Here is a 26,861-nt window from a genome sequence, read left to right on the forward strand (position 1 = left end):
TATGCAAGCTTTGTTATTTGATGCACGGGAATCCTTCTGGGACTCATACAGTACAGTAAAAACAGATACGGGACAAACGCAGAAAATATATGCATATTTCCGTATCGTGTCTGAATTGTTTTATTTTATGCAGTCTTTTTAGAGAAAGTTTGAAGCGCTGAAGTGTGCAAAGCGAGGAGGGAGGGACCAACGAAGAAGTGTATATGTGTATATGCGAGGTAGAGAGAAAGAGAGAGAGTGAGAGAGAGAGAGAGAGAGAGAGAGAGAGAGAGCGATGCAATATACGATCACTGGATGAAAACTATAATTCACAAGATTAAGGGCGGTTACGGAAGCGCTGCTGCCTCGCTTTCTCGGTAAGGTTTGCAAAGCAATCATGCTTGTACGTCTTTTTTCTTGTCCCGGAACCGCTTGATGAATGAAAGGATGTCTATTGTCTAGCTGAGTCGCTTTGAGAAATATTGCTTTAAGGCCCGGCCCTTGTGGAAAACCTTAGCTATAGCTGTTCACAAAGCGTTGAAGATAAAGAAGGTTGGGCGCACAGGAAAAAAGCGTGAGCTGTCTGCTTCAGCACCAGGTCTTAGGGAAAGCGCAAATGTTTTTCAGTGGCGACGTGATCATGGTGCCTGTAAATTGGATTTCTGTGCATACATGTCTTCTCAGGTGAGAGGAGATGGCGTATGAACAGGGCCCGGTCCCCTCTGTAATGTCTCCCCGCTTTTACATGATCATGATATCCGCTTCTACGCCTTATTATTGATAGGATGTTTGGCTGCCCAGGCTATGCGGAGCTTCGGTTGATGTGTCATATATGGTGTGCTGCTATAAAACAGTATGCATGGGGTGTAATTTACGCTACAAAATTAAATCGCCGGGATTTATAAAATACTGGCCATTATTCAACTGGGTGGCCACGTCTGGGGGTTTTCTTCTTATTTCAGAATGCCTTTGAATTCCGTTTCAGCTGTACACGGTTTTCACAATCATTGCTGTAAACAGACTTCTTGAATCTTTCATTTGCTACGGAATCGATTTCAGTGTTCATTTCTTGTTCATAAGTGCATGCTGAAATCATTTACGCGATGTTTCATTTAAAATAATGTAACCAGGTTATGTTATTATGCGATATGTTGACTCAATGTATTATTATTATTATTATTATTATTGGTAGTAGTAGTAGTGAAGTGGTTACATTCAGTGTAATTGTTTGTGATTTAAATAATGTGGGAGCAGTTGTAGCCTACAGTTAAATGTGAATTCAGTGTGAATGTCCCAGGACGATTGTAGTGATGATGACTCATGCTTTCTATTTTATAGTAAAACATAATATTTTAAACTGAAATGTACAATGACTGTTGATATAGGCAAAGTAACAATACAGGATAAGGGTTTGATTATATTATATATTTGTTGGTTTTTACAAACTGGTAGTTGTGAATTTCTCTGAAACAGTTGCTTTGACATGCTCTTTTACATAATACAGACTGCATGCACACACAGCATACTACAGGTGAGCTAGTGTCAATCCATGGAAAGATGCACTGGTCACTACTTGTAGCTTGACATGCCTGGGGAGTGTTTAAAGTTATACAGAAGTGGACTGAGAAACCTTGGCCAATACCCACTTTACCTCAACAGGGTGAAGCCAGTTGGTGTGGAATCCCAAGCTCAGATAGTGATCATCAAACAGTTAGCCAGTTTCTTCAACATGACTCAATTTTAATTTATTCATTGAAGGCTTTTTCCTACAAATAATATTTAATACTATATACAGGACATAATCAAAGCCTTTGTAATACTACCAGGACTGAAGAGGAAGCATACAGTACGACAGTAATTCCACCATTGTCAGAATAAAATACGTGTTCTCTTTTCATTTAATTCAAGTGCTGGTCACTCAGTTATGTAGTATCTTAACAAAAGCATGTTTACACGGCCTGCCGCTGAAAGTATTGATATCAAAAGAGGCCAAGTGTGTTTTTAATGGGCTATTTTATAGAAAATAGACCTATTAATTGTTTGTCAGTGGATGACCCCTAGCTTACATTAATTTTAAAATGTTGTGTTTGCAAGGTAGCTACAGTAGCCAAGTTAAAAAGTAGTTAACACTAGAAATGCCACAGCAGGCAATTTGACCATTGTCACTGTAAGAAATCAATAAATCTTCCATCATTGATATCCATATGGCTCCCCCTTTGTGACATTACCTAAACATATGTTTTGAATATTTTGATATAATTTAAATATCAACACTGCATAAGGAAATAAAGTTATAAATACTTACTTAAATAGCGATGAACAGTCAAATTGACCTAAATTTATCTTGCATGTATGATTGAGCATTTGGATCACTACGTGTGTCATTGTAACAAAAGAACTCCAATAGTACCCAGCTGCAGGCCTGCAGAACTAGCCCGTAGTTGGATGAAGCCTGCAACAGTAGTCCAAGGTTTCAGAGCCTGTAGCCCTACCTTGTAGCTACCTGAGTCATGAATAAGGTTGGGTATCACAGCCCGGTAGTACCATGGCACCGGTTTGCACCGGTGCTTCATTTCGGTGCCATCTTCACTAAATGGTAAATGGACTGGTAACTAACTGGTAACTAATGTTACACTCGCTCTGTTCACTATGCCAGTGACAGCAGGGCCTGTTAGCAAGCTAGCTAACATTAAGCTCAGTCAGTGTGGCAACAATGCCCATAAAAGCTGTAAATAGTTTTAATTTCTTGGCAATTGCTAGCAAGCAAACTAGCTTCCACACCAAACAAAGATGGTGACCACTAAGTTTTTTTCTTAAAACATTCTGAAATAGTATCACATGTCCACTTCCTTGTACCTCCATTTTGCCTGTGTATCCAAGTATCCTGCAATTGGCTACTTTCATCAGACTACTTTGAAGAGTTGTTGTTATTGGCAGATGTAGCTGAATGTCCGATGGGAATAATTATTGATTGTGGGACTGGAGCATTTGTGATGATGAAATCGACAGGAAAAATAAGAATGGGAAAAATGCAAAATATCCCAAGTTTGGGGCTTCATTGTGTGGACCTGTGTAGTTCTATCAGAATTCTGTGTGTTTACATGTGGTCTGAAGGTACAGAAGTTGGTTTTCTTAGGGGTTGATAGTCTGTGGTCATTGTGGTTAGTTCTGTAGGAAACCCTGAAAAGTGCCAAACTCTTGCTGCTGTATAGATATGGGGCATGCCCTGCCAAGATGTAACTTGGAGGATGGCATATCTGCCATCTCAATTGCTAAATTAAATTATTTTATATTATATATAAAAACTATTTGTCTTAAGGGACATTTCATGTAACCATGCATGAATCTGTCACATAATGCAAACCTTTTATGTGGGAACCTAAAATAAACAAATCTCTTTTTTTTCTTCCTAAATGAGCGGTCTGAGTCATAAAATATATTTCTGCAATGTTTCTTCAGTGCTGTCATGTGTGCCATAAAGTACAGAGCTTGCCATTTGATAATGATAAGCCTGTCTTGAATACACAGTGGTTTTCATGATGGCCAGTCTGAATCATGAGATGCACTAATGGCTGTGCATCACTATACCTCCACAGCACAATCAAGTACGTTCAAACTTGACTTGAGTCTCTCATTCTGTAATTGTTAATATACAAAAAAAGATTTTTTTAGTTTTTATCTTTATCTGTACTTGGAAGATAACAATGAAGCCTTCTCTTTCTTGTTTTTCCTAAGGATTTGGAGTGTACATTAACAAAGGCAAAATCCTATGCTGATACACAGAGGAAATGCACGTTCATCCTTCAAATTAATAGGATAACATTAAATTATTCCTTATTTGCATATAGCAATTCATGTTTAGTAATACTGGGGTCTCTACCAAACATAATAAAGAGTGTTATTAGTAGTGGAAGGAAGGAAGCAGGCGGATCTTTTGAATGCATTTTTTTCTTTCCTTTGTGTATGGAGATGGGCTGCATTTATATAATTTATATGCCTTTTCTCAGGTCTGTTATTTGTCCAGTATGCAATGCAATTGCAAGAATTTCTGACATATTTTTTAAACAAGGGATATTTCTCATGCTGTAAGTGTTCCATGTAGCCTTCACGTGCCTGTGTCTTGTGTTCCTTTGACACATTGGTGGCAGAAGGCATTTGCTTTCCTGTCAGACTAAAGTGCACTTAGCACATTTCCAACAGCTTGCATGCATGCAGATTGGACAATTACCCTTTCTGCTTTCTCCGTAAGGAGGATATACAATACTTTAATACTTTAAAGGCAGAATTATTCACGTGATATGGAAAACAAATAATGGAAGAATACAGGAATATACTTAGAATCAACATGCTAAAATGGAACTTAATGAACTGTAGCCAACATAAACTCTCGGTACGATCAGTCTAAAATATTGTATATTGGCCATTTTATATGAGCCCTAGGCTACTGATTTATTTTATAATGTTTTTGTATTTTTGGAATCTTACCATCATTTGACTTGTGATCAATATGGGGAAGGACACTCAGGAAAAGGTAAATAACACGTGGGAAGACTATCTCATGAGAGTAAAATTAATCTGGACAGTGTGGGTCATTTTATCAAGGGGGGTTTTGGGGCTGCCTTGGGTGCTAGGTGCTTGTTACCATGGTTTGAGGACTGAGACATCTTCCTCTAGCAGAGGTCTTGCTTCATAGACTCTGGGAGAAAGCAAATTATTCATTATTTCATTATTTTGTCATTTCTCCTCAATAATATGATCTGGTGTGGAGTAATCTATTTTGGTAGCCATGAGAGTTAGGCATTCAATCTTTTTACATGTAATCCCTTTCTACCATATACATTTCACTATCAAGGGTTAACCCAAACTTGATTAAAACAGTCAAAGATGTTCTTTATGTTGTCATAAATATATTAGGCAATGTAGGCATTAACGATGCATCCCTGAAACTCCCCTCCATTAACATCTATTACATCAGCATCCATTGCCATGACTGAAGATTGAACATATTTCTGCCTAGTAGGTCTTAACTTCAGTGGTTAATGTTGAAGTTTAGTTTTGCAAAAACTTCCATAAGTCTCCTTGGGCCCCTTGAAGGAATGTGAAAAAAAATATATATATATTTTTAAACTGCTAATTTTTCGTTGGAATCTCCACATGTGATTGCCACCAAATCCAGCTGTTGTTGTGTTGTTAAAGTAGCTGTTTGTAATTGGATAGGCCTTCTAATCTGGCAGAAAGGGGATGCAGATAATGCTCTTAGAATGGCAGGCCGACTGTAAGCACATTAACTGCAGGCTTATCTCCCCTCCCCAGATTGAGTTGCTGTTTAGTGGCTTGTGCCTGCACAGAAAGACATAAATGTGCATCCAGGTACACATATATGTATGTACTACTCTCCCTCTTTCAGGCATATAAGCATGGTTAGATATATGAACATGTACAGCACAACCACACAAGCACAAGCTGAAAATGTGCGCACACTCCACCTTTCACAATAACAGTCACTCACACGTGTGTGTGAAACAGACAGACAGAAAATTGTGAGCACACACATAGGAGGAGTCATGTACTGTAGCCAAGGGGCGCTTTCTTGTGACAAAGGCTAATTAGCCCTCACAGGAGGGTGGCCTTCCCTGTGGCTACCCTTGGCAGGGGGTCAACAAGAGTGGACACGCAGATCCTCTTACTTAATCTAGATTTCCACCCCACGCGGTGGCCAGTGGTCCCTGTGCAGGGGGAGTGACTGTAGCAGCACACATCAACTGGCAGGGGGTGTACAGGCAGAGACACTGTACCCCTGGGGGACCCACTGGAGCAACACTTCCACACCAATTTAGTACAATGCCTGCGGGCTAAGCACAGGTGGATTGACCAATTCATGAACTCCAATGCACGTTAGCACTGGCTAAATGCAGAAAATTTCTTATTCTTTTTTTTCTTTTTTGCAGTTAAAAAGGAAAAACACATATGCAGTTGTTAGTGTAACAGCAGTTCTCAAAGTGATAGAAGCTCAGCTGGCCAGTTTTTTTTTTCTTCTAAATTATCAAAACTTGAATGTCACAGCTCTCTCTTTCTCTCTCTCTCTCTCTCTGCTCCCTCTCCTAAATTGTAGAGTGAAAGCTTGGATGTCCGCCCATGCCAATGATGAGCCTTTTTTGTGTGATCTAAATTTAAAAGTATCCATCTCTTCCTCCTACTCATCTGTCAAGCCTTTGATTGTCCATTGTGCAGTATGCCAGTGAAAATCTTCTGTTGCTCTGCATTAAGCCAAAAAAGGTATGGTGCAAAGCAAAAGGGTGGCATCGTAAGTGAATTATTTAGCAATAATAGTGAAGGAAATTGAAGGAAGATTTGTTGTTAAATGTCATTGTTCAGTTTTCAACCATGCTCTCTGTTAGCTAGTTAAGTTGTAATAGTGTAAACACATTTTCTTGTGATATTACTTAATGCAGCGACTGTGACTACAGACTACAGTAACTTTTCAGGAAAGTTTGGGGCCTCTGGCTGACCCGCTGCTGAGTCAGCTTCGTCATTAACTTTTCTGGTCCATGCATAATTAAGTGTTCGTCCCCTTCCGTCTTGTGACCCTGCAATAAAGACACTGCTTGATCAATTAAAGCACCAGCTTGGGGCAGGAACACCCCTTTTAGGAGGAAATGGGGAGCCCGATTTAACACGCTTGCTTAGGCATTAAAGCAGTAATCAGTGGTTTATATATCCATGTTTTATTGACCACTTAAATACCAGAAGCCAATCAAATGTTTGTGTGCCCAAAATAATACACCAATCACGTCAGAGTGATCACACGGGGTATTCTGTTGCTTCAGTGACTTTGTGAGCATAAAAACTAATCAAAAACGTAACAACTTCGCTCTGAGGTTAAAGGCATTGTCTAACCGACCAGACAAATCTCCTTAAGGACATTGCTGGACTTTGCTGCTTCCCAACTCTCACGTCACTTGAGACCTGCCTGAGTTGGCCAGCCACCGTAAACCACCAAGTTGGTTTATTTCCCATTGACAGCTGTTTTGAGGAACTAATATCTAAAGACTTTTCCTCAGTAGGCCCTTGCGGCTGGAAACCAATAAGATTTGTGCACATCCAAAGTTGTCTTGACTGGAACCCGTCGCGACCCCGACTTCAAAGAAGTTTCCCAAGTCTGTGTGCACCTGCCAGGATATTTTACTGCTGCTATTTTTTTGTTGTGTTTTATTTGTGGTGTGTATGTTGGAATAGCTAGTTCCCTGACCTTATAGTTTTATGTTGTTAAAACTTCATTTTATGAGACTGATTAAAGGAGTAGTATAGAGTAGCGTGTCACGAACCCTTAGCATGAATTGACGTTTGTTATATGCTTAGCCATTGCAGAATTATCATTTCCTCTGAGTAAGAATAATATATTATTTCACATATTATGCAAATTATTGTTTTCAGTTAGCTTATTCATATATTAATTATCTTAGCCAATAAATATCTCTTATTTACAAACCATTGTCAGGTCTATGTTATTTCGCCTCTAAGTTGGGCTCTACATGCGAACAGGATTCTGATTGTTCTGGTTGTTGAATTCCATTGTTCTGAATAAACCTGACTGAACTTCACTACACCAGGGCCCCCCGGAAAACAATAAAGCGATGCCATGTTTCAACATTGAAAAGTAAAAGAAGAAATTATAAGCAGCTGGATGATGGCCAAAAACTTATTTTGCAATTGGGAAGCAGCCAGCAAAGATCAATTAGGAGTTTATCCCGGAGCTGGGATGAACACAGAGAGCTTTCCGATGACTGACACGGGCTGATCTGATAAGCGCTCCTCCGTGCCTCCTCTGTGGGGGGAACCTTGCTATAGAGTGGTTTTCTAGCAAGCCTGTGCGGGCATGCAGGAAGTTTGTCGATGGGGTCACTAGCAACAGAGAGCAGTCCCTCTTTCCCTGTGGCTGCTCTCTCACTTGAATGTGTTCCCAGGCCACTGGTCCTTAGAGTTATAAGAGGTTGTCTTGGAAACGATTGAAATGTAGTCAGCTGTGAGAAAACATTTCAGTATGCAGTAACATGGCAAAGACATGAAAGAACTGCCCACAAGCTTTTACTTCTTGGAAAGTCCCAAACTGTTTGGTTAATTATTCCAGTCAAAGGGAGGGCAGCTCTCCTGGTACAATCAGGACTTGTTTTACTCGGAGCTGGAGACTGGATATTTCTATTATATAAAATTGAATACAAACCAAAAGTTTAGGCTATGTTTATCTTCATCTTTTAACTCCTAACAGGACTCCCATGATTAATATACTGGGCCACATATATCTCTTGTAGACTGTAACTGTCCTATTTTTCAAAGGTTTTGAGATTTAATCCAATGTTGCTTTTAGCTAGTGGTACAAGCTAAAATAGCAATGTACTGATTTGCTGGATGATGTTGCAAAACAGTTTACATGACTAGCTATTACTACCACTATTTGCAAGTCTGCTCGTGAATAGAACCATATGATGCTTTAAATTGATCGAGCTATGGGTGTAACAGGTGAACTGTTTAAAGATGACATGCAAGAATCCAACAGTTCTCTCAGCAACTTCAGGCTTCAGTGGGACTTTTAATGAAATATTGATTTTTGTACTATTGTAAGATTAAAATCAAGTTCCATTGCAAGTTCAATGTAAAGAAACCTCTGAGATAAACAACTTGTAACCTTCTTATATAGCAGGCTTTTAAAACAATATCGCAGCTTTGCAGTTCACTTTACCATACCAGGTAATGTAATAATGATTAAAACTTACACACCCACCAGCCATAGTCTATTCAAGCTTTGGCCTGTGACTTTGAACCCCTTTTGTACTTGATTTAACATTTTATTTGTTATCCCTGCCACAGATTGGCTGGCTCCTGGCTGATGCCCATCACTTTGATCTGCTTGCTCTGCAGCAGGGCACAACACTATGTTTTGTAATCTAATTAGTTATAAGGCAGAATACACTTTATAAGTGACTTTCATTGCAAACAAGGTAAATTCCTTTACTAATCACTACCTGTTTGCCTTTTCATCTTCCCCTCTTCTCATCTCTATCCCCTCTCACTTTTGCATGTACCCATTCCATACTGAGACTACCTCCTTGTTCTGCATGTTTTCAATATGTTCTCTTATTCTTCTCAGATTAGTTGCTTTGTTTTTCTTTTCTTTACTGGTGCTTTTATGCTCCTTCTTGTTGATGGAATTCAAGCATCATAAATAATGATACATCTCTTTTGCACGAGTGAGATATTCTAGAGAAAATTATGAATAATACAGTGTTTTGTCCACTCAGTTTTAGAGATGAGGTACAAATGATTCATGTACATCATGAATACTAATGACAAAAAATAACATTATAAAAATTTTTTGTAATTGATTGGAATTGCAAACTGTCCATGGCCCTGCAATTATGCAAAAACCATTTCAGGTGTATCAACTCTCCATACACTTCGCCATGAAATGCAGACTATTAAAATATCTCAGTGCCGATCTACTCAAAAAGGAGCAATCATGACTCATTATGTGTTAATCTCCCAATTTATACTTATGTTATGTGGAAATGCATACCAGTGGGCAAATGGTTTTAGCTATTCTTATATTAAACTGTAGTTAGGGTGACCTTTTTCACCTTCTTTGTGTTAGACAGCGATCACATTACACCTCCGCAATGGTGATGTCAATTGTCACTAGCATAATGGTCTTCCTTGATCTATGCTGGTTATGTACTATGCATATCCTGAAATGCTGTCCAGAGGGGGTTTTGTTATGTTGTTATGTTTCTTTTATATGTACTTCATGCACATCAGCTGTCTGTAGTACACACTTCTCCCTATGCTTTTTTGTGAGGGGATTGCCCCGCAATGTAAAATTTTGTGCTGAATGGATCTGCCATTGGTACATCTGTGCATGCACCAGCGTGCTGTGACCTATCAAACAGGGAGCACGATACATCGCCCCTACTAAACAGGTGAAAGCCCCCCCCCCCCTTTTTATCACATGTGGTTTTTGGGCACGTGGTATTTGGACATCTGTATTTTGACATAAGGGAACAGGGATGTTGATGAATATAAATTTAAATTACTTTTGCTTTCCTAGAAAATTGGAAATAATGATGGTAGAAAAAGAAAAATACAACTAGCAAGTAGCCAGCCAGAAATAGTCAGAAGAACAGCAATGAGCAACTTCCAGTGTATTTCACTGTAAATTTGTAAAATTGAATTAATAGACAAATGTCAGCATTGGCATCATGCGATGATATTGACCAACTATTTGATGCAGCGTAATTTTTCAAACCATTATTAGGGCACATCCCTAACATAGCCAGCTGGGGGATATTAAATCTGTAGCCCAAGGGCACTTATCTGGCCCCATTCGAAAATGACGCTGACATTTAATTTGCTTGTGTTTAAAACTACTCCTGATGGAAACTTTTTTTGTAATAAATAAATAAATAAATAAATAGTAGATGATTACAGGTTTTTAACCAAACAACACAAGGGAACACAAACCACTGCGGTATCTGTATATCCAGAAGGGGTCCAAAGTGGACATTTCATTTGCTTGTGTTTAGAACTGCACCTAATGGAATACTGTTGCCTACTTCTCTAGCTTGGATACCAAGACAAATAGACCTAAATAATAGATTATTTGATTAGTGAAACAGCTAGCTTCTGAATCACACACCATCCATTCACCTCCTTCTCACTATGCAAGTACTGTCCAATAGAATTTGCCACCCTTTTGATCTGCCAGTTAGGAATCATACTTCATGTGTCTTAATAACTAAATTCATTCTTAACTATCATTAAATATTAAATACTTCAAATGAGATTGTATTGCTTTGCGTATAATCACGTACAAAACCTGGTTGACGTTCGAAAATAAAATAAACAAATTTTCTATTAGCATACAGGTCATACAGAATAGCTAATAAAAGTCACCAGAATGGCATTTTTCCCTGGGCTAAGCAAATTAATTATGAAAATGCCAGTTTTGCAGCTCAATTTAAAAATACTGCTAGGAAATACTGCTTGGAAAGTTTAAAAAAAATGTCACTTATTAAAAACTATTCCATGGTTGCAGTAGAAATGCCTTTTATGTAGAATACCACAGCATTATGTTTCCTTACATGTACATTTTATCCACTTAAAATTGTCTTGTTGTACACGGCTGGCCTAGCTTCAGCAAGGGTTGACTGTAATGTTTTGCCTTTGGAAAAAAATAAGCTTTTTTCATGAAGCAAAATACAAACTGATGAAAAAAGTGCCAAAAACAAGTTATGATTTATACTTCACATAGGGACAGGAGTTTCTGAAATCACCAGGTGATGTGATTTTCATAATCACAAAACTACTGTCATAGCAAATTTTAAATTTCATATTGGTTTTCCAACAAAGTTGGAGAGTAACACCTCCTGTGGAAGCTGGATTGTTTGAGTGGTACTGCCTCTGTCATTAGTGCAGTAATAAGGCTTTTATGAATCTGCATCTAGTCCTTTGCCTCTCCCAGTGAACCCTGGGTCCATTCTTGCATTTCTCATTAAGCGTGACACATCTCACTTTATTTGCGATGGGGACTGTAATGGCATGCAAGAAAGAGCACCCCCTCCCCCATCTCTCATTCTATGAGAGAAATAAATTATTAATTGTGCTGTATGGACACAAAGACACACAACAGACCTGTATTCTAAACATACCCCTTTCCTCTGGGGTTTTGTGTGTCTGCATACAGGTTTGAGTAAAGACTGTTTCTATCTCAAAAATGCATTTCCAACATACACAAATGTCTGTCTATAAGTCATTTATTAAAACTGCCATTAAAAGTATTGTTATCAGAATGAGGCCAAGTTACAACAGACAATATCCTAGCTCACACAAACTAAACAAGCTGTATTCTAAATCAGTGCTACCAAAGGTTTCCTAAATTATTTAATGTAACTTGGCCTATGTTTTTTTCATCTTACCATATGAAGAGAATGCACTGCACTCTTATCAGATTGGACGCACACCACTCTAATCATTCTAGTTCCCTAACTATAAGAGAGATATTGGAAATTTTTTACTTGAAAACATCTGAAAAATTAAAGGCCAATCTGCAGAATGGTGTAATATGGGTTTAACATTCTTCTTTTGAAGCAGGCTTTATATGACATGTTAATACCTTTCACAATTTTTAACACATTTTAGAACATTGAATATTCTTACTAATCCTTTTTTGAATATGACAGTCTCACATAAGAGAAGAAAATCATGGTGACTTACGCACCTTTTTCAAATACGGGCTTTTTTTTACTCTGGTACTAGCTCCTAATTAAGGTGTGTTGTGTGAAAAATGAGTTGCCCTATATGAAGAATGGCTTTATATGGAAGTGATGCCTTTTTTAATATTGTCAAGGAAGGGGAAAGATATAATTTTTTATTGTATAGATCAGAGTCCAGATTGTGTTGCGTCAAGCAAATGTAGCTGTACTGAAAAGCAGTGTTTGCTTCTGGTTTCTTGCATAATTCATCTCTGGCAATTAGGTAAGGGATAATCCACAATTAGCGTGGCCTAGCATCAAAAAATAATGACCAACATGGAGGCATAGAACCCTCTCCCCAACGCGAAGCAGAGGATTACCCTGCTTAATACACGGCTCATTTCTGTACCTTACGGAAGAATTTGATAAATAATGTGACACTAAATATTGATTTAAAGTGATTTTGTAAGTCCAAATAAATTTAAATTAATACAAAACAAATTCATCGTGTGTTCATGGATAATATAGGTCTATGCGGGAGTATTGGCAAATGAGCTAGGAGACCAGTTAACAATGGAGTAATGTCTTTTTGACACCAGATGTCCCGAGTTAGCAAATTTGAAAATTAACGGAACTTTTTTTCTGTGGAATTATATAAAAAGCATTCTAAGTTAAAGCAATGTTACCCATAGCAGTGGTCATTATTCAGAAATGTCAGACCGTAGAATGTCTGACGTGACCAATCAGAATTGAGCATTTAACAAAGCTTAATAACTGTATCGCATCAGGGGGTTCTTCTTGGTCATTATTTTTTATAGCAGACCACCTTGTTGTGGAATATTCCTTACTTACTAAATGGCTTTGTTAAATGCTCAATTCTGATTGGCCACTTCAGGCACTTGGCGGTCAAATATTTCTGAATAACTGACCACTAATATGGGTAACAGACCGCTTTTTATCAATCGATTTCTTTCTTAAAATAATTAGCCATGTATTAAGCAGGATAATCCATACAGAGGTGGTCTGCTATCAAAACATAATGACCTTTCTGGATGTCACGACCGGGCAGTTTAGGTGGGTGTGTTCTAGGGGTAGTTTAGGTGGGGAGAGGGAGAATACGAAAAATAATGATTGATACATCTATGTGCGTGTGTTGCTGTGTGTGTCTCTCACACAGGCACAGGGATGTAACAGCGAAGGCAACAGGTTCTTCACCACCACGTCAATCATTATTTTTCGATAGCAGACATTGTGGATTATCCCTAACCTATTATAAACCTTCTTAAACTATTCGAGGGGAATCTTGTTTTTTTTTATCTTAATAGAACCATTCGAACTTCTGTTTTGCAAAGAAATAATATGTGTGTGTGTGTGTGTGTGTGTGTGTTAGTTCGTATTAGAGGTATTACAGACATTATTTGCTGCAGTGAATGTTTAATTGTTCATTCCGTGAAAACAGTATTTCTGTGGTGGTTTGGAACAGAAAATCCATCAGGGAGAATTACAAAAAAGAATTAAACACCTTCTCTCTCACTCAGGCTTCAGTTGCTCTGCTTTTTTTCCATTTTCTGGGGGCCGTTTCTGCAGGTGTGGACTCCATTGGCCCAAAGGGTCTGTTTTTTCTTTGCCATGATGCACTCCAGCACTGTGTGATTGGTCTCAATACCTCTGGGCTGCTATGAGGAACATTAAGTCAGGGATCTATCTCCGGCCATTGATTTCTTCACCTTCAAGCCCTGTCTGGCTGAGCCATTAAGTTCTGGTTGAAAAGGGCAGCTTGCCACAGGGGTTATGGATGCAGAGAAGTGACCACACTTATCACCCTTAAGAGCCTGTCCTGGCAACATGAGGATCTCCCATCACTTTTCATACCGGCATTCGCAAAGCAGCATGGTCTCACGTGGAAGCGCCGGAAACAGAGACGCTCTGAAAAACATACCAGTATAATTTTTCTGTGCATTTCCTTTTTCTTGCTGTACTGTTCTCTGAGCAGGTTGCAAATGTACTGTAGAAATGGAAACATTTTCAGAGGCAATGAAATCATTAGGTACTTATAAAGAGACGTTACATTCAGGCTGCAATAAAAGAAATTGCAGCCACAAAGGGCGGCTGCCCAAGGAAGTGGTCAGGTTAACTAATAAAAAGCCATATTGATATTGCTTGCTGTGTTTGTTCTCTTTCTGGTTTACCAGCAAGAGGCGGAAGTGTGTGAAGGAGACACGTCAAACTGACAGTAATGCTTACTTGCCATATTTGTCACACATACCTGCTTTGAGCCTACTGGGAATGAGAAGGAAGCCTTTATGAGTCTGAGAAATATGAAAAAACATTCAACCAAATTCAGCTGTTTGGAACATCATTGAGAAGAATGAGAGCACTGGTGAGCTTAGTAATAGCATAGGGCCAGCTACGCCAAGGAAGACCTCTACAGTTGATGACCAAAGCTCTCTTAAACTTGCACTAAAAAGCAACATGCCTGACCAATCTGAAACACCTGTGAAGCCATTTGTCCCAGACATTATGGCACCCAGAAATGGGGAGGCAATATATAAAAAGTGCTGTTATTTCTACTTGGTGAAACCAAAATGTATTAAAAGACCCTTTAATAAAAGCTGAAAATCTGCACTTCTTGCCTCCCCTTGAACATTATTCACGCCACATTCATTAGCGCTGCATGTATGTCAAGCACCCATGTACCCCGATGTGGAAGACATCTGCTTAATATTACGCGATACAAATATCTTTCGCTGACCATGAGGGAAAGGGCACATCTATTGCTCACCTATTACGCAGCCTTCACGTCTTGCACACTCAAACAGACATGATGTCTCTCGTACCCTCCTCCACACCTTGCTGCATGCCATAAACCCTAGGCGGTGCTGCAGAAGACATTTTATGTCATACCTCAGCGAGCTAACTAACAGTTTTGTCTGATTGAGTCTCTTTGTGTTCAGGACAGAGCAACACATAGTGGGATTCACATTTATTCTCAAGGACCCATACTATTGAAATTACAGTGATTAAAATGATAATGATGCTGTTACAGCTATTATACAGCCATCAAACAGATGACATATTTTATGGCTAATACAGTTACTATTTTTGTGTCACTGCAAAGTGAGCATTTTAACTGTTTTTTTAGTACAATGTGTTCTTACTGAGATCCAAGTTTCTTTCATTTATTTCAACTGTGGAAGAAAAGTAAAAAGCAATAACCATTTTAGCTATCTATCTAGAGCACCACTCTCAGTCCTACAACTGGCATAAGAGGATTTTAAAGAAGCGCCTTATATAACCTCCCTTTTTGTGATAACCTACTGGAATGTTCCAAGGCATCCTATTGTCTCTGATGTGAACTATAAATTGTTCTTCTGGCAATAGCCCAATATATATATCAGATTTTATTAAACAATATTTTATTCATTTTCATTACATCATGTAGAAATTACAGCAATTGTATATGTAGCCCTCTTATTTCAGGGCTTCATAATGTTTGGGACAAATTAATTCTATGATGACAAAGTATTGCAGCGACTGACAAAAATTCTGCCCATAGATAATGATGCTTATTGAATCAATAACTCTGGAATAGCCTCTTCCAGATTTAATATTAGGGCGTTTAAGCTCAGCATAACCACAATAAGGTTACACTTTGTAAGCATTTTAAAGAATAAAATTGGTTCAAAGCTGTGCCAGCAACAAACTGTTGAAGTTCAAAGTCAGCGATGAGCACTAAAATGCATGAGGAATGCTTATCAGTTTGTGCTCCTTGTGCTTCTTAGTAGTAAGGCTTCTGAATGGAATTTGTATAGTTTCTTGGTGGGTATGTGCTCATTAGATTTTTCAGCCACTCAGTTTCACACAGGTGGATTGACATAAGAGCTCACAGCCATTAGCCCCTTGAAACTGACCCTGCATTTTGTTTCTCCACTGCTACATGAAAATATAAAGTAGCATCATTCTGTAGCATTGCTTAAACAATGCTGAATCATTTCCTGATGATATGTTTCATTTATGCGTATATAAGTATTTTCATCAATTTTTTTATAAGAAGCTGGCATTTAGTTGGCAAAATGGGGGGCATATACAGTATGTGCTCTCACTAGTGTCCCAGAAATCCCAAGCATCAAAAGAAGCACATTTGATCCAAGGGCTGATACTGTATGTATTCTGTGCTCAGCTCTAATGCTTTTTACAGCCACTGTCTCATACTACACACTACAATAACAGAAATGCCAGCTGGTATTATCCAGGTTTCCCTGGCTCATAGAACTGAATCTAAAGTGATCATCCCAAATACATGGAAAAACCTAAACAACAGATCTATGGTCAAAATTGTCCTGCTAATACAGATAATATTTTATCACCTGTCCCCATCCCTACCTCCCTGTAATCTCTAAATTGACTGTAAGCTTAGGGTTGTAACTAGGTAGCTGTTTCGTAGCTGACTTAAGACGAGTGCATTAACTAACTACTGCTTGTATTTTTGCATAGACTGCGTTGTTGCTGTTCTCATTACTGTTAATCAGTTTAACCTACTGGGTCCAAGTTGAACTATGCAGTTGTTCCCTGCACTTGGAACGGTACTTCTCTCTAAGGTTTTCAACACACTTGTTCCTGGTTATGGTTATACACTTTGTTGTATTTCGCTCTGGATAAGAGCATCTGCCAAATGCCTGTAATGTAATGTAATTTACTTATCTTGGTGAAATTATTTTATTATTTTATGAAGGAATTTTGTTTTGATAAATTACTGAGAAAATAATTTTCAAGTATTATGGTTTATGGTGTACATGAATTAAATGTGTTCTTTTTACTATCTGAAATTTGTATAACATAAAATTTTGAGTATGAGTGTGAAGTACAGTCTACCTTTTATGCATGTATTTTACAAACTTTAATTACATTCTAAAAGCACAGACGAAGTCGGTTCATCTATGTCTGTTTGAATAATGTCACCCATCTATAATTTATTTGGCCTCTGGGGATGGTCTTAAATAGACCCAGAACCTATTGCTTCTGTGTGCGTGAAGGGGGAGGGAGGTTAAAAGTGTCTATCCTTAAAATTTCAGTTTTGGTGGATTTGGCGACATCTGTGGTAACTAGTGGCTTCAAAAGTTTGTTTTCATACTCCAAATGCCGGAGTTCCTTTTGAAATAAAGCTATGATTAGGTACACATTGAGTGCCTATTTCTCTTTTAAGATAATCAAGCTGTAGCCTATTCTGGATAAAGAAGACTGCCTAGAGACAACCAACAATGTCGTCTGACATGGTACTATTGAATAACATATCAAATCTCAATTTAAAGATGCTTTTTGGATTTTAGGCGCTTGCTCTTTTGCATTCGTTATGCAAGTTTGTGTGCATGTGTCATCATATTTGAATACCTCCCAACAGTGGGAAATAGCATAGAGGAGAAATATCAGAACACAAACACATTGCATTGATATCGCTACAAATATGCCAGCATGAAAAGGTATGAAACTACCTAAAATGGCTGTCTTTTGAAATTCTGAATTTGGACACACTTCAAATAAGAATCCATTGAAAAGATTCAATGGTTGAAGGATTTATTTCTTAATTTTCTTTCATGTTGAATAATTACTGCCTTCCAATATTAACGTTAGATGTGAGAAACATATTACAAGAGTCCTGTAAAAAAAAAAAAAACACATATCCTTTAAAATGATGCGGAGGTGTAATGGATTATTTATGTTTAGTGTTGTTGCATGCTTGTATAAACACCCGGCTTATACATGAATGAGAGGTCTATATCGGGCTGGAAACAAGGCCCAAGCCTGCCTAAGCATTAGCGTATTTACGGCCTGCCCCAAAATCAGCCCGACAAGCTTGAGGCAAATTTTAAGTCTGACAGAGCCTGGTAGCTGAAATAACAAGCTAACAACACCATAAAGAACAACAGAAAACATTGCAGTGTTTCCCATAGGAAAGCTGCTAGTAAGGTGGTTGTGATCATCGAATGGGGGAGCAACACTCCCTCAAGCAACAATTTATGGCAATTGTGCAAAGTAAAGCATCAAGCTTTTTTGTAGTGTACTTTTATGCTCAAGTAACAAATAAAAACAGCCACATTTGAGCTTTCATGCTTATTTTTCCAACATGTTTTTCCTTCTGTTTAATGTGCCCATAAGAAATTTGACAGTGATATACCGTGGTGTATATCATGCATACAGTATCATGGTACATATAATGGTGCATAACATGGTATATCATGGTACACTACAGTACATGCCATGGTATGATTGAATGTACCATCCAGGGCCATCTTATCCCAATGGGCTTCAAGGGCAGCTGCCCAGGGGCCCCATACTTTAGTCCAGAACCTCATGCTGAAGTTGATGGGTTCTGCTAAGAAATTGATTTTGAATCCGGATGCCATGTCTACCAAATATCCAGGGACAACAGCAGCAAGCAGGATACAAGGGTAACGCAGTTAGATTTGCTGGTGGTAACATCTGGGGGTATTGCGTGCATACATTCCTTTCCCCTCCTCTGACTGCCTGTGCTGTAACTCATGTTCTTTTATCATGCTGAATTTCATGTGTTTCTGCTGGTTTGTGGTATTGCCACAATATCGTACAGACTTTTGACATATATCACATTTTGCTTAATTACAGTTTAGTGGAGTGAAATAACTCCACTATAACAACGCTTCACTTCCACTTTTCTAGTTGTACAGTGGTAGGCCAGTAGGCCTTCTATCATTGTGGCTGATCATTGTTAACACCTCACAAAAGTGTTGCTATGCTACTATTTGTAAACTTACGGATTGGCAACAGGCCCGTACAAAGGGGCCAAGACCAGTGTCTGAACAAAACCTGTTGCCTTCTGCTATTGGTGGAACCCTTATTGGATAAAACGCTATCATATGATTTAAACTTTGGTACATTGTTTTGTACTGGCGTAAAGTACAATTTGCTGGTATGTTAGTTCATTTAGTAGCTTGTATGTCGGTGTGTTAGCTATGAAGGTAGCTAGCTAGCGAGTGATTAAGCCAACGTTACATTCAATTAAATGCATATATCAGCCTTTCTACAGTCCACTTGCTTTAGCTAACTGCTAGGCCTTCCATGCGGACCCTTCTGTAGTTCACTTGCTTTAGTTTAGCTTACAGTGTGTCAGCCAGCAGGCTAAAAACGTATGATTGTTCCTTCTAGATCCTACTTGCTTGTAGTGCTTTAGTCAGCAGGCTAACAGTAAGACTGATCAACCCAGATCCTACGTGAATAACCACATAGTGACACATGCTTAGCAATAAGGGGTCGATACGTACGAATGACATCAGTTCCAGGACCGGAAGCAGAAGGCAACAGGTCTTGTACAGGCAATAGATTTTGTACTGACACTGGGCTTCATTTTTGAAGCTCATTTTCTGGTGTTCTTGAGAGACGTTACTCTATAGCACTAGCACGGTTGGCTCCAGTATTCAGCCACCCATTTCAGTGTATGTCAATGATACCAATGCAGTCAAAAATGTGGCAGTAGGTGTTTTTATCTTTCTCTAATGTCTCCCAGTGTGCCAATTTTTTAAAATATTGTGTTTGGATGACATTTCAATATTGTGTGAGCCTATCAGGGACCGTTCGCAAAACTGCCTAGTCACTGCGAATAACTCGGGGGGGACAGTATCTCACACACTTAGTGGACAATTCGGACATGGTCTTGACCATATAAGGGTCTCTCCTTTTCGTACTACATGGCGGCACAAACACTGTGCTTTGGCAGCTTCAAAAAGCTTTTTTCAAGCCCAAAGAAAGTTAATGGGTGATGTCACAGACACTTTGTGTCTATTTTTTTGTTTATGGCCCATACCCTGTCTGACCCAATGTCGGACCAGTTCCTGGTACATACACAGTATATCTTTGGGTCCCATCAAATTGGGTCAGGATGCAGACCTAAAGTGAACCAGTGCATAGAATTGTTTAAAAAAAAAATACATATTTAATCAAGTACATATAGTTTTCTTTAAGAATATGTTTCTTTTTGTTCCTTAATATTTATCATTTACATATATTAGCTTAATGAGGTGAATTGTGCATGCAATGCTTGTGATATAATATCAAGGCATTGAATGTGATGATTGCATATGCTTTTTCTGCAGATACAGTAAACAAAATCAATCCACCAAAAGGTGTCGGAACCCTATAATGTAGTAATTAAACAAATAACACTGAACATTTTACTGTTTACAAATGCGCTTCTAAGTGGTGTAATTTAAGAAGTAAAAGTATTCGATAAGGCACACCATTATAAACTGTTCATCTCGGTGAATACAGAGAATACAGTTGGAATAAAAATCCTTCTTACACTGTCACAGCAGATGAAATAACGCATGTCCAGCAGAATAAAAGATGAAATTTGTTAGTAAAAATCGGCACAAAAAGTGGACGCGACACAACAGCTCTGCCCACGAGTGTAGGGCGCCACCAGAATCACCACGCATCTCTCTCTCTCTCTCACCTTCAAATTATAACCTTTCTTACCACTCACCCATTCACACAAGAGAGATAGAGAGAGAGAGAGAGAGAGAGAGAGAGAGAGAGAGAGAGAGAGAGAGAGAGAGAGAGAGAGAGAGAGAGAGAGAGAGAGAGAGAGAGAGAGAGAGAGAGAGAGAGAGATACGCTCGTGGCAGCAGTTAGTTGTGCCAAGAAGGGGTTGTAATCTGAAGCAAACTTGAGTGCTACGAATTCTACTATACGCTTTGGATACACGCTGAGAGGTATTGACGACTGGAAATAACATCTTGCAGAAAGGTCAGTACTTGGCGAAACCGTGTGGAAGCGCGAAGTTTCTAAACAGAAGGAATCGGCACACGAGAAATTTAAAATGTTCGTTCTTTTTAGAAGACCATTGTTTCAGAACGCCTTGCATCTCAGATAATGGCAAACGCTTTGCAGTTAATATTAAATGCATTTATAACGAGAAACTTTGATTAATTCTACATTCTGTTTCGATGCAGGTTAACACCTGTGATAATGCTTTCCAGGTACACTTTATTAATGGCTTGGTTAAGGCCAACAGTAGGCTACAGAGCGTGATATTGTTTTCGAGTAGGCTATTTCTGTGTATGTATCACAGATTCGCTTGACGAAAACGATAACCAATAAGGAATGTCTTTAACAGAGTGTGCCCATTTGTTCATCTCACATTTATACCATTTCCTGGATAAGGTGACGGCTTTGCTGCGTTAGTCCGTCGTTGATCGCTCTCTGAATAAGAACGCACCCCTGTTGCAGCGGAAAGGAATGGGTGGTGTTAATAGAGAGGTGTTGTCTCCTTGAATACCGAACAGCCTGTTTGCTTGCCTTATTCTTACTTTACTATTATTATTATTGTTTATGCGCACTGGCCATTGTAAACTATTTTTTCTAAAAAATGTCATTATAGACATTATAGTAAGATCTTAGCATTGATTCAGAATGGTCTTATCTTCCGTATTGTCACCAGAGCTTATCGTTTAGGCTATAGTTTTGGTAGATCCTGACTAAAACCGACATCAAAGGATGCACGCTAAAGCGGTTCTAAGTGAGTAAATACGCCCAAAAGCATTGAAAGGGATTTTAAGAAAGTTTGGGGGAGAGGGCGTTATTTTTAAAAAAAGCTTTAAAAACAATATTAAAATCAACTAGTGTTTTTTCCCAATCGAGTATCAACCAGGCTTAATATTGTCGTATGGAAAGTAGGCGATCATACATTGTGTAGGCTACTACCTTTCCCCACATATTCGTATGATATGTTTATTGCTGGTGGCAAATGCTTTGTCGCATATCCATGATTGATAAAATATATATATACAAACCAGCAGGCGTTTCCCGAGGAGATTTGCTCAGTCAGCAAGTACGGTAAAAAACTTGCGGTTGCAATGTTTTTTATATAAAAAAAACATTGCATCTGCAATGGTTTTCATTGGCTCATCATTAATGCGTTTGTCCTTGCCATATCTGCCCTATACAAATAAATAAAATACAAGAGAACGTGTTAAGCTGAGCCTCGCAAATGTGTTTTGCACATTTCTGAAAGAGCTTTAAAGTGTATCAGTCATCCAGAGTTGAAAGAAACCGACATAATGGGAATGCTGCCTTAAATGCTGGCACGCGCTTCATTCACTTCTTGGGGAAAAAAACAACAACAATGTATTCTAATATAGATATTTTTTATTTAGCCACTGTGTTCCATGTTCAGACAAAAATACAGACTACGTGAATATTTGCTGTACTCCTCGATTGACTGTAATTACAAACATTTAGAGAGTGGAATGAAAGGAGTCGAATTCATCGAAGGAAATCGTTTAATGCATCTGTGGGGTGACTCGTCTTCATCTAATTAAAACAAACAAAAAAACTATGGCTTGTTGTTTTAAGCATGACACATTGATTTAAAATTAAGGTCTTTAATACAAATCTTGAAAGTGTACCCTACAACAGTGATGTGTATGCATGTTACCTCAGTTATCATGCAATCGATGCATATGACTTGTTAATGCAAGCATTCCCACCTATGGGTGTTTTTTTTTTTTTTTTTTTAGTTTTAGTTTTTTTTTTGAGGAGGAGGATGGAAAAATCAATTAGATAAACAGTCAGCACTAATGTATACAGTGGCATCCAGATACATGTCCATGCTTGAAGATGCGTTTATGTCTTGTCGGGAGCAGTCACTGTCCTGGAACTGTCTCACCTCCCCTAACCCCTGGATGATTTATAAAGCTGGTAAAATGGATGCATTTTATGGAAGCATTTCAATGGCTCAGACCTAAGACTACATTTGAAAAATCCATCAGATGTGGGGTGCTGTGTGTGAAGCAGATGCCTGAGCGATAGAGCAGATCCCCTGGTGGCCCTAAATCTGGCAATGGTGGCATTGGTAATGGAATCATAAAAGCTCAAGTCTATACTCTCCACAAGCCACCAGCTGACATTACACAAGAAAGCAGACTTAAAGATGTAACATGCAGGGCATTTTTTTTGACTGGCATCGTTTCAGTTTAGTACGAGATCAATATTCAAAGTGGTGAACGATCGCTCCACCCTTCAATTTCCTGTAGGGGTCGTCTTATCATAAATTAAGAAAAAAATGAAAAAAATCTTTGGTGATCTAAGTATTGGGTTGTTGACTTGTAAATCAGTATAATAGAATATGAATGTTTTATGAAAACAAAAGAAAGAGAAATACATACACAGTGTTCCTGCATTATAGTTCCACTTAGAAACACAGATGATAAGCTGGGGTGGTGGGGTGTGGTAATGTGGTTGGGGAAAATCCCCTGCATGTGTAAACAATGATAGTGCAAAACCTAAGAGAATGAAACTTTATTACTTCATAACATTGTCATGATGGTTTTTTTTTTAGGTTGCTTTCTGAAACAACAATTAGAAAAAAACATAAACAGAAATAGCCCATTTGTGACAACTGCTTGCAAAAAAATATTTTCAAGCCGTAAACTGTAAAATGACAGCTAGCTACTGACCAAGGGAAAAGATATGTGGGATAAACTTGGTGTCAGTGAGGGAACCGTGAATAGGAAGCAGTGGTCTGTGGACTTGCAGGTACTTTCTGACTACCCAGCTCAACTTAAACTGTTTTATTTCATTTAATAATGTGTTGAGAAATGCATTTAAATGTGTTCTATTGTAAAGTAGAATACGCAAATTGTAGAGAGACCCAGACTTCAGTTGTAGCCTCACTTTTTTAAATCAGTGACCCTACTAAAAGAATTTATGTATTTGATAATACAGACATTGAAAATATGATCTTAAATTAGAAGTACCTTAATCAGCAATTTATTCTTACCGATGAACATGCATATGTAGTTTTACCATTCGATGGAAGTCTGTCAAAGAAAAAGTGTGTGGAAAGGCAAAGGTGCATGTGTGTGTGCGTGAGTGTGGTTGATTGTGCAGTACTATCGATTCTAAAATAATGAATATCCTTTTTCCTTTACAGGTGTAAAAAAGTTGTAAAGTGGAAAGGAAGCACACAAGAGACAGAGAAAGACAGGAAGATTTTTGTTTTGGAAAGAAGTGTGGCTGTGTGCATATTTCTCTTCAGTTTTTAGAAGACTTGGGAAACCGAAAGCACCATGGATTTTGTTATGAAGCAAGCTTTAGGTGGTAAGTGCCTTTGATCTATATTTGTGTCCCTGTTACCCATGATGCCATCATGGATATACTGCGTATATTTTTATATGTTTATGCTTTCTATTTTATGAAATTAGCCTTTATTGATAAAACAAGAATAGAGATGTTTAATCAGCCGTAAAGTGTAAATTTTAGTTATTAAAAGGTGGCTGCGTTAAAGATGTGTATTTAGGCATGTAAAAATACTAGTTCAGATGACAATAGGCATTCCGACTCTGAACAAAATGAAACAAAGAAAATAAATACTGAGTTGTATTACACACAAATTGTTCACATTATGGTGATAGTTCTCATATGTAGGTTCATAAGAACATGGTTCATACAAAATCATTTATGTTTTTATTATATGAAATATTCTTGAAAGATAAGCAACACAATATCACTATTGATAGCTCTAGATATCTGGGCAGCTGACTGGTTAGCTAGTTCACTGAGTAACACATTCACTATGTTCATAGCCACCTAACAAATAGGTAAATGCTCAACAGGCCTCTCTACTAATGTTACTGGGAATAACAACATGAGTGAATTATGCTTTTCAGCTAGCTAGTTATAATTCTTTTTCTTGTCACAAATTGTCTGTAAGGCCTCAGGTGACTTTGGAGACTGTAAATGTCAAATGGAAAATCAGCTTCATTTGGGATTTTGTGAATTTGAATTTGATTCCACACGATACCAATCCATTCGTGGAGTGTAAAGTTTTATGAACAGGGAGTGGATGTACCCGTCTCTTTGGGGGCACTTTGTTTTGCGGTCCATGAGAAATCCTATTTCCAGAACCAGATTAATCAGTGGAATGGCTGGCAGTAATAAAACAAGATTTATACCCTTTCTATCAATTCGCCTGACTGCCTCAAAGGAAGCAAATGGCCTTCTCAAAGGAGACCTTGGTCATCTGATAACCTTTTTCATCTTGGCTTAGTGCTTATATTAATTTCATTGGGTCCAGGCACAGGGATGTTCTTCTTTAGGATTTAGGACATATGGTCCTCTAGCAGTCTACAGTGGTTGACTGTATAGTTAATGTTTTTCAGTGAAAAAGCTTAGTGAAGAAAAGGTCTATATAGTACAGTAATCATGAACCATTTTGTTATCCTAAATCCATTTTGTAAGCCCCTCGACACCACACACACACACACACAATGTATGGCAACCACACAAGCTGTACATTAAACGTTGCTGCAATAAATAACAGACAAATTAACAATTATATACTGTTAACTAGGATGTAACTATATTGTGTATATGTTGACATGTTATAATATTAACTTACACTATTTATATCATCACTGATCATCTGATTATTTTGTGGACCTTCACAGTGGGTCCTTTGATTTTATCTGGATGGCATCCTTTATCATTTTAATAACCTAATCAATCGTGGAAATAGGTGGACATGCAGAAACATGTGGAAAGAATGGATTCTATCCTGATATTACTTTCAAATTCATAATCATGATTGTGAATCATGAGTCCAATATGTGTTCCAATTAACAGAAAAAGCTTACCTTAATAATAAAATACCCATAGTGGGGTATGCCAGCAAACGGTATCAGCTTTTTCCCCTCATTCTTTGCCATACGTCATTTATAATTATTTATTAGCTCAGAATAAAACATTTATCCAGTTTACTGTCTGTTGTGATTAAGGATACAATGGCATTGCCTTTCTTTTTTCAGAGAAAGTGGACAGAACAGTGAGAAATTTTCTTGTTTACAAACTGGCTTTGTGTTAGCTTACATGAACAGGCATAAATGAGAAAATTCAAGCATTCAAACATTTTAATGCTCCCTGTGCATTATTCTACACCCACACCCGTTTAGTCCTTCTAACTGGGGCACAATGCTGGAGAATCCTTTTCAAATTAGTGAACAAGAAAAAGGGATTTTAATGAATTACAGGAAATGAGTCCATGAATTCTCTCTGCCTACTCTGCCCCAACCCCTTTCCCCTTCTTCAAAGTCAAATCCACGTTGCCATGACAAATGTTTCACGACAACAATTTGTCATCAGAAACAAATGGAACGCCTGTCCCCCTGCACTATCATGGACTGCCCTTGACTTCTCAGTCGAGGAACCTGTTGACAGTTGCCTAAAGCAACCTGAGAATATCCCCTCCCTGTGTTACACAGGTGCTGTGCTCTCTGTTAAACAGCCTGGTGAGAATGATTGATACCATCGTTGTCATAATTTTCAGGATCTTTGAAAGTCCCTGGAGGCTCAACAGTTGATGTCACAAAGGGAGTGATGAAAACTTTTTAAAACAAATTAAAGTAATCACACATGATGAGCCATGGTATGGGCTATGTTGTGTGTGGAATGCAGCACAAAACCGTTGTGTTAAATTTGACCATTTTTATTTTTATTTATTTTTAATTTGAATTAAATTTTAGTTTGTTAGTTTTCATTAGGTAAATTTTCCAAAAAATTTTGAATTAGGTAAGTCCCACAAAACTGTGAATCAATGTCCTGAAGTGGCTTAGA

The 26,861-nt window shown here is 38.2% G+C and overlaps 1 protein-coding gene across 4 annotated transcripts in view; it reads left to right on the forward strand.

Annotated features, from left to right (window-relative positions):
* Positions 1 to 243: 243 nt before the first annotated feature.
* Positions 244 to 26,861, forward strand: part of cplx2b (complexin 2b) — a 50,962-nt gene continuing 24,344 nt past the window's right edge. Inside the window, exons 1-2 of one of the 4 annotated variants that reach the window (XM_064328079.1) lie at positions 244 to 356; positions 24,184 to 24,350. In XM_064328079.1, the coding sequence (XP_064184149.1) occupies positions 24,320 to 24,350 (31 nt within the window). In that variant the 5' untranslated portion in view covers positions 244 to 356; positions 24,184 to 24,319. Of the gene's footprint in view, positions 357 to 17,405; positions 17,495 to 20,818; positions 20,997 to 24,183; positions 24,351 to 26,861 lie in introns of those variants that run through there. The other 3 variants (XM_064328081.1, XM_064328082.1, XM_064328078.1) reach the window with 3 other exon arrangements.

The sequence above is a fragment of the Anguilla rostrata genome, chromosome 3 (assembly GCF_018555375.3).
Source record: "Anguilla rostrata isolate EN2019 chromosome 3, ASM1855537v3, whole genome shotgun sequence".
NCBI classification, from domain to species: domain Eukaryota; kingdom Metazoa; phylum Chordata; class Actinopteri; order Anguilliformes; family Anguillidae; genus Anguilla; species Anguilla rostrata.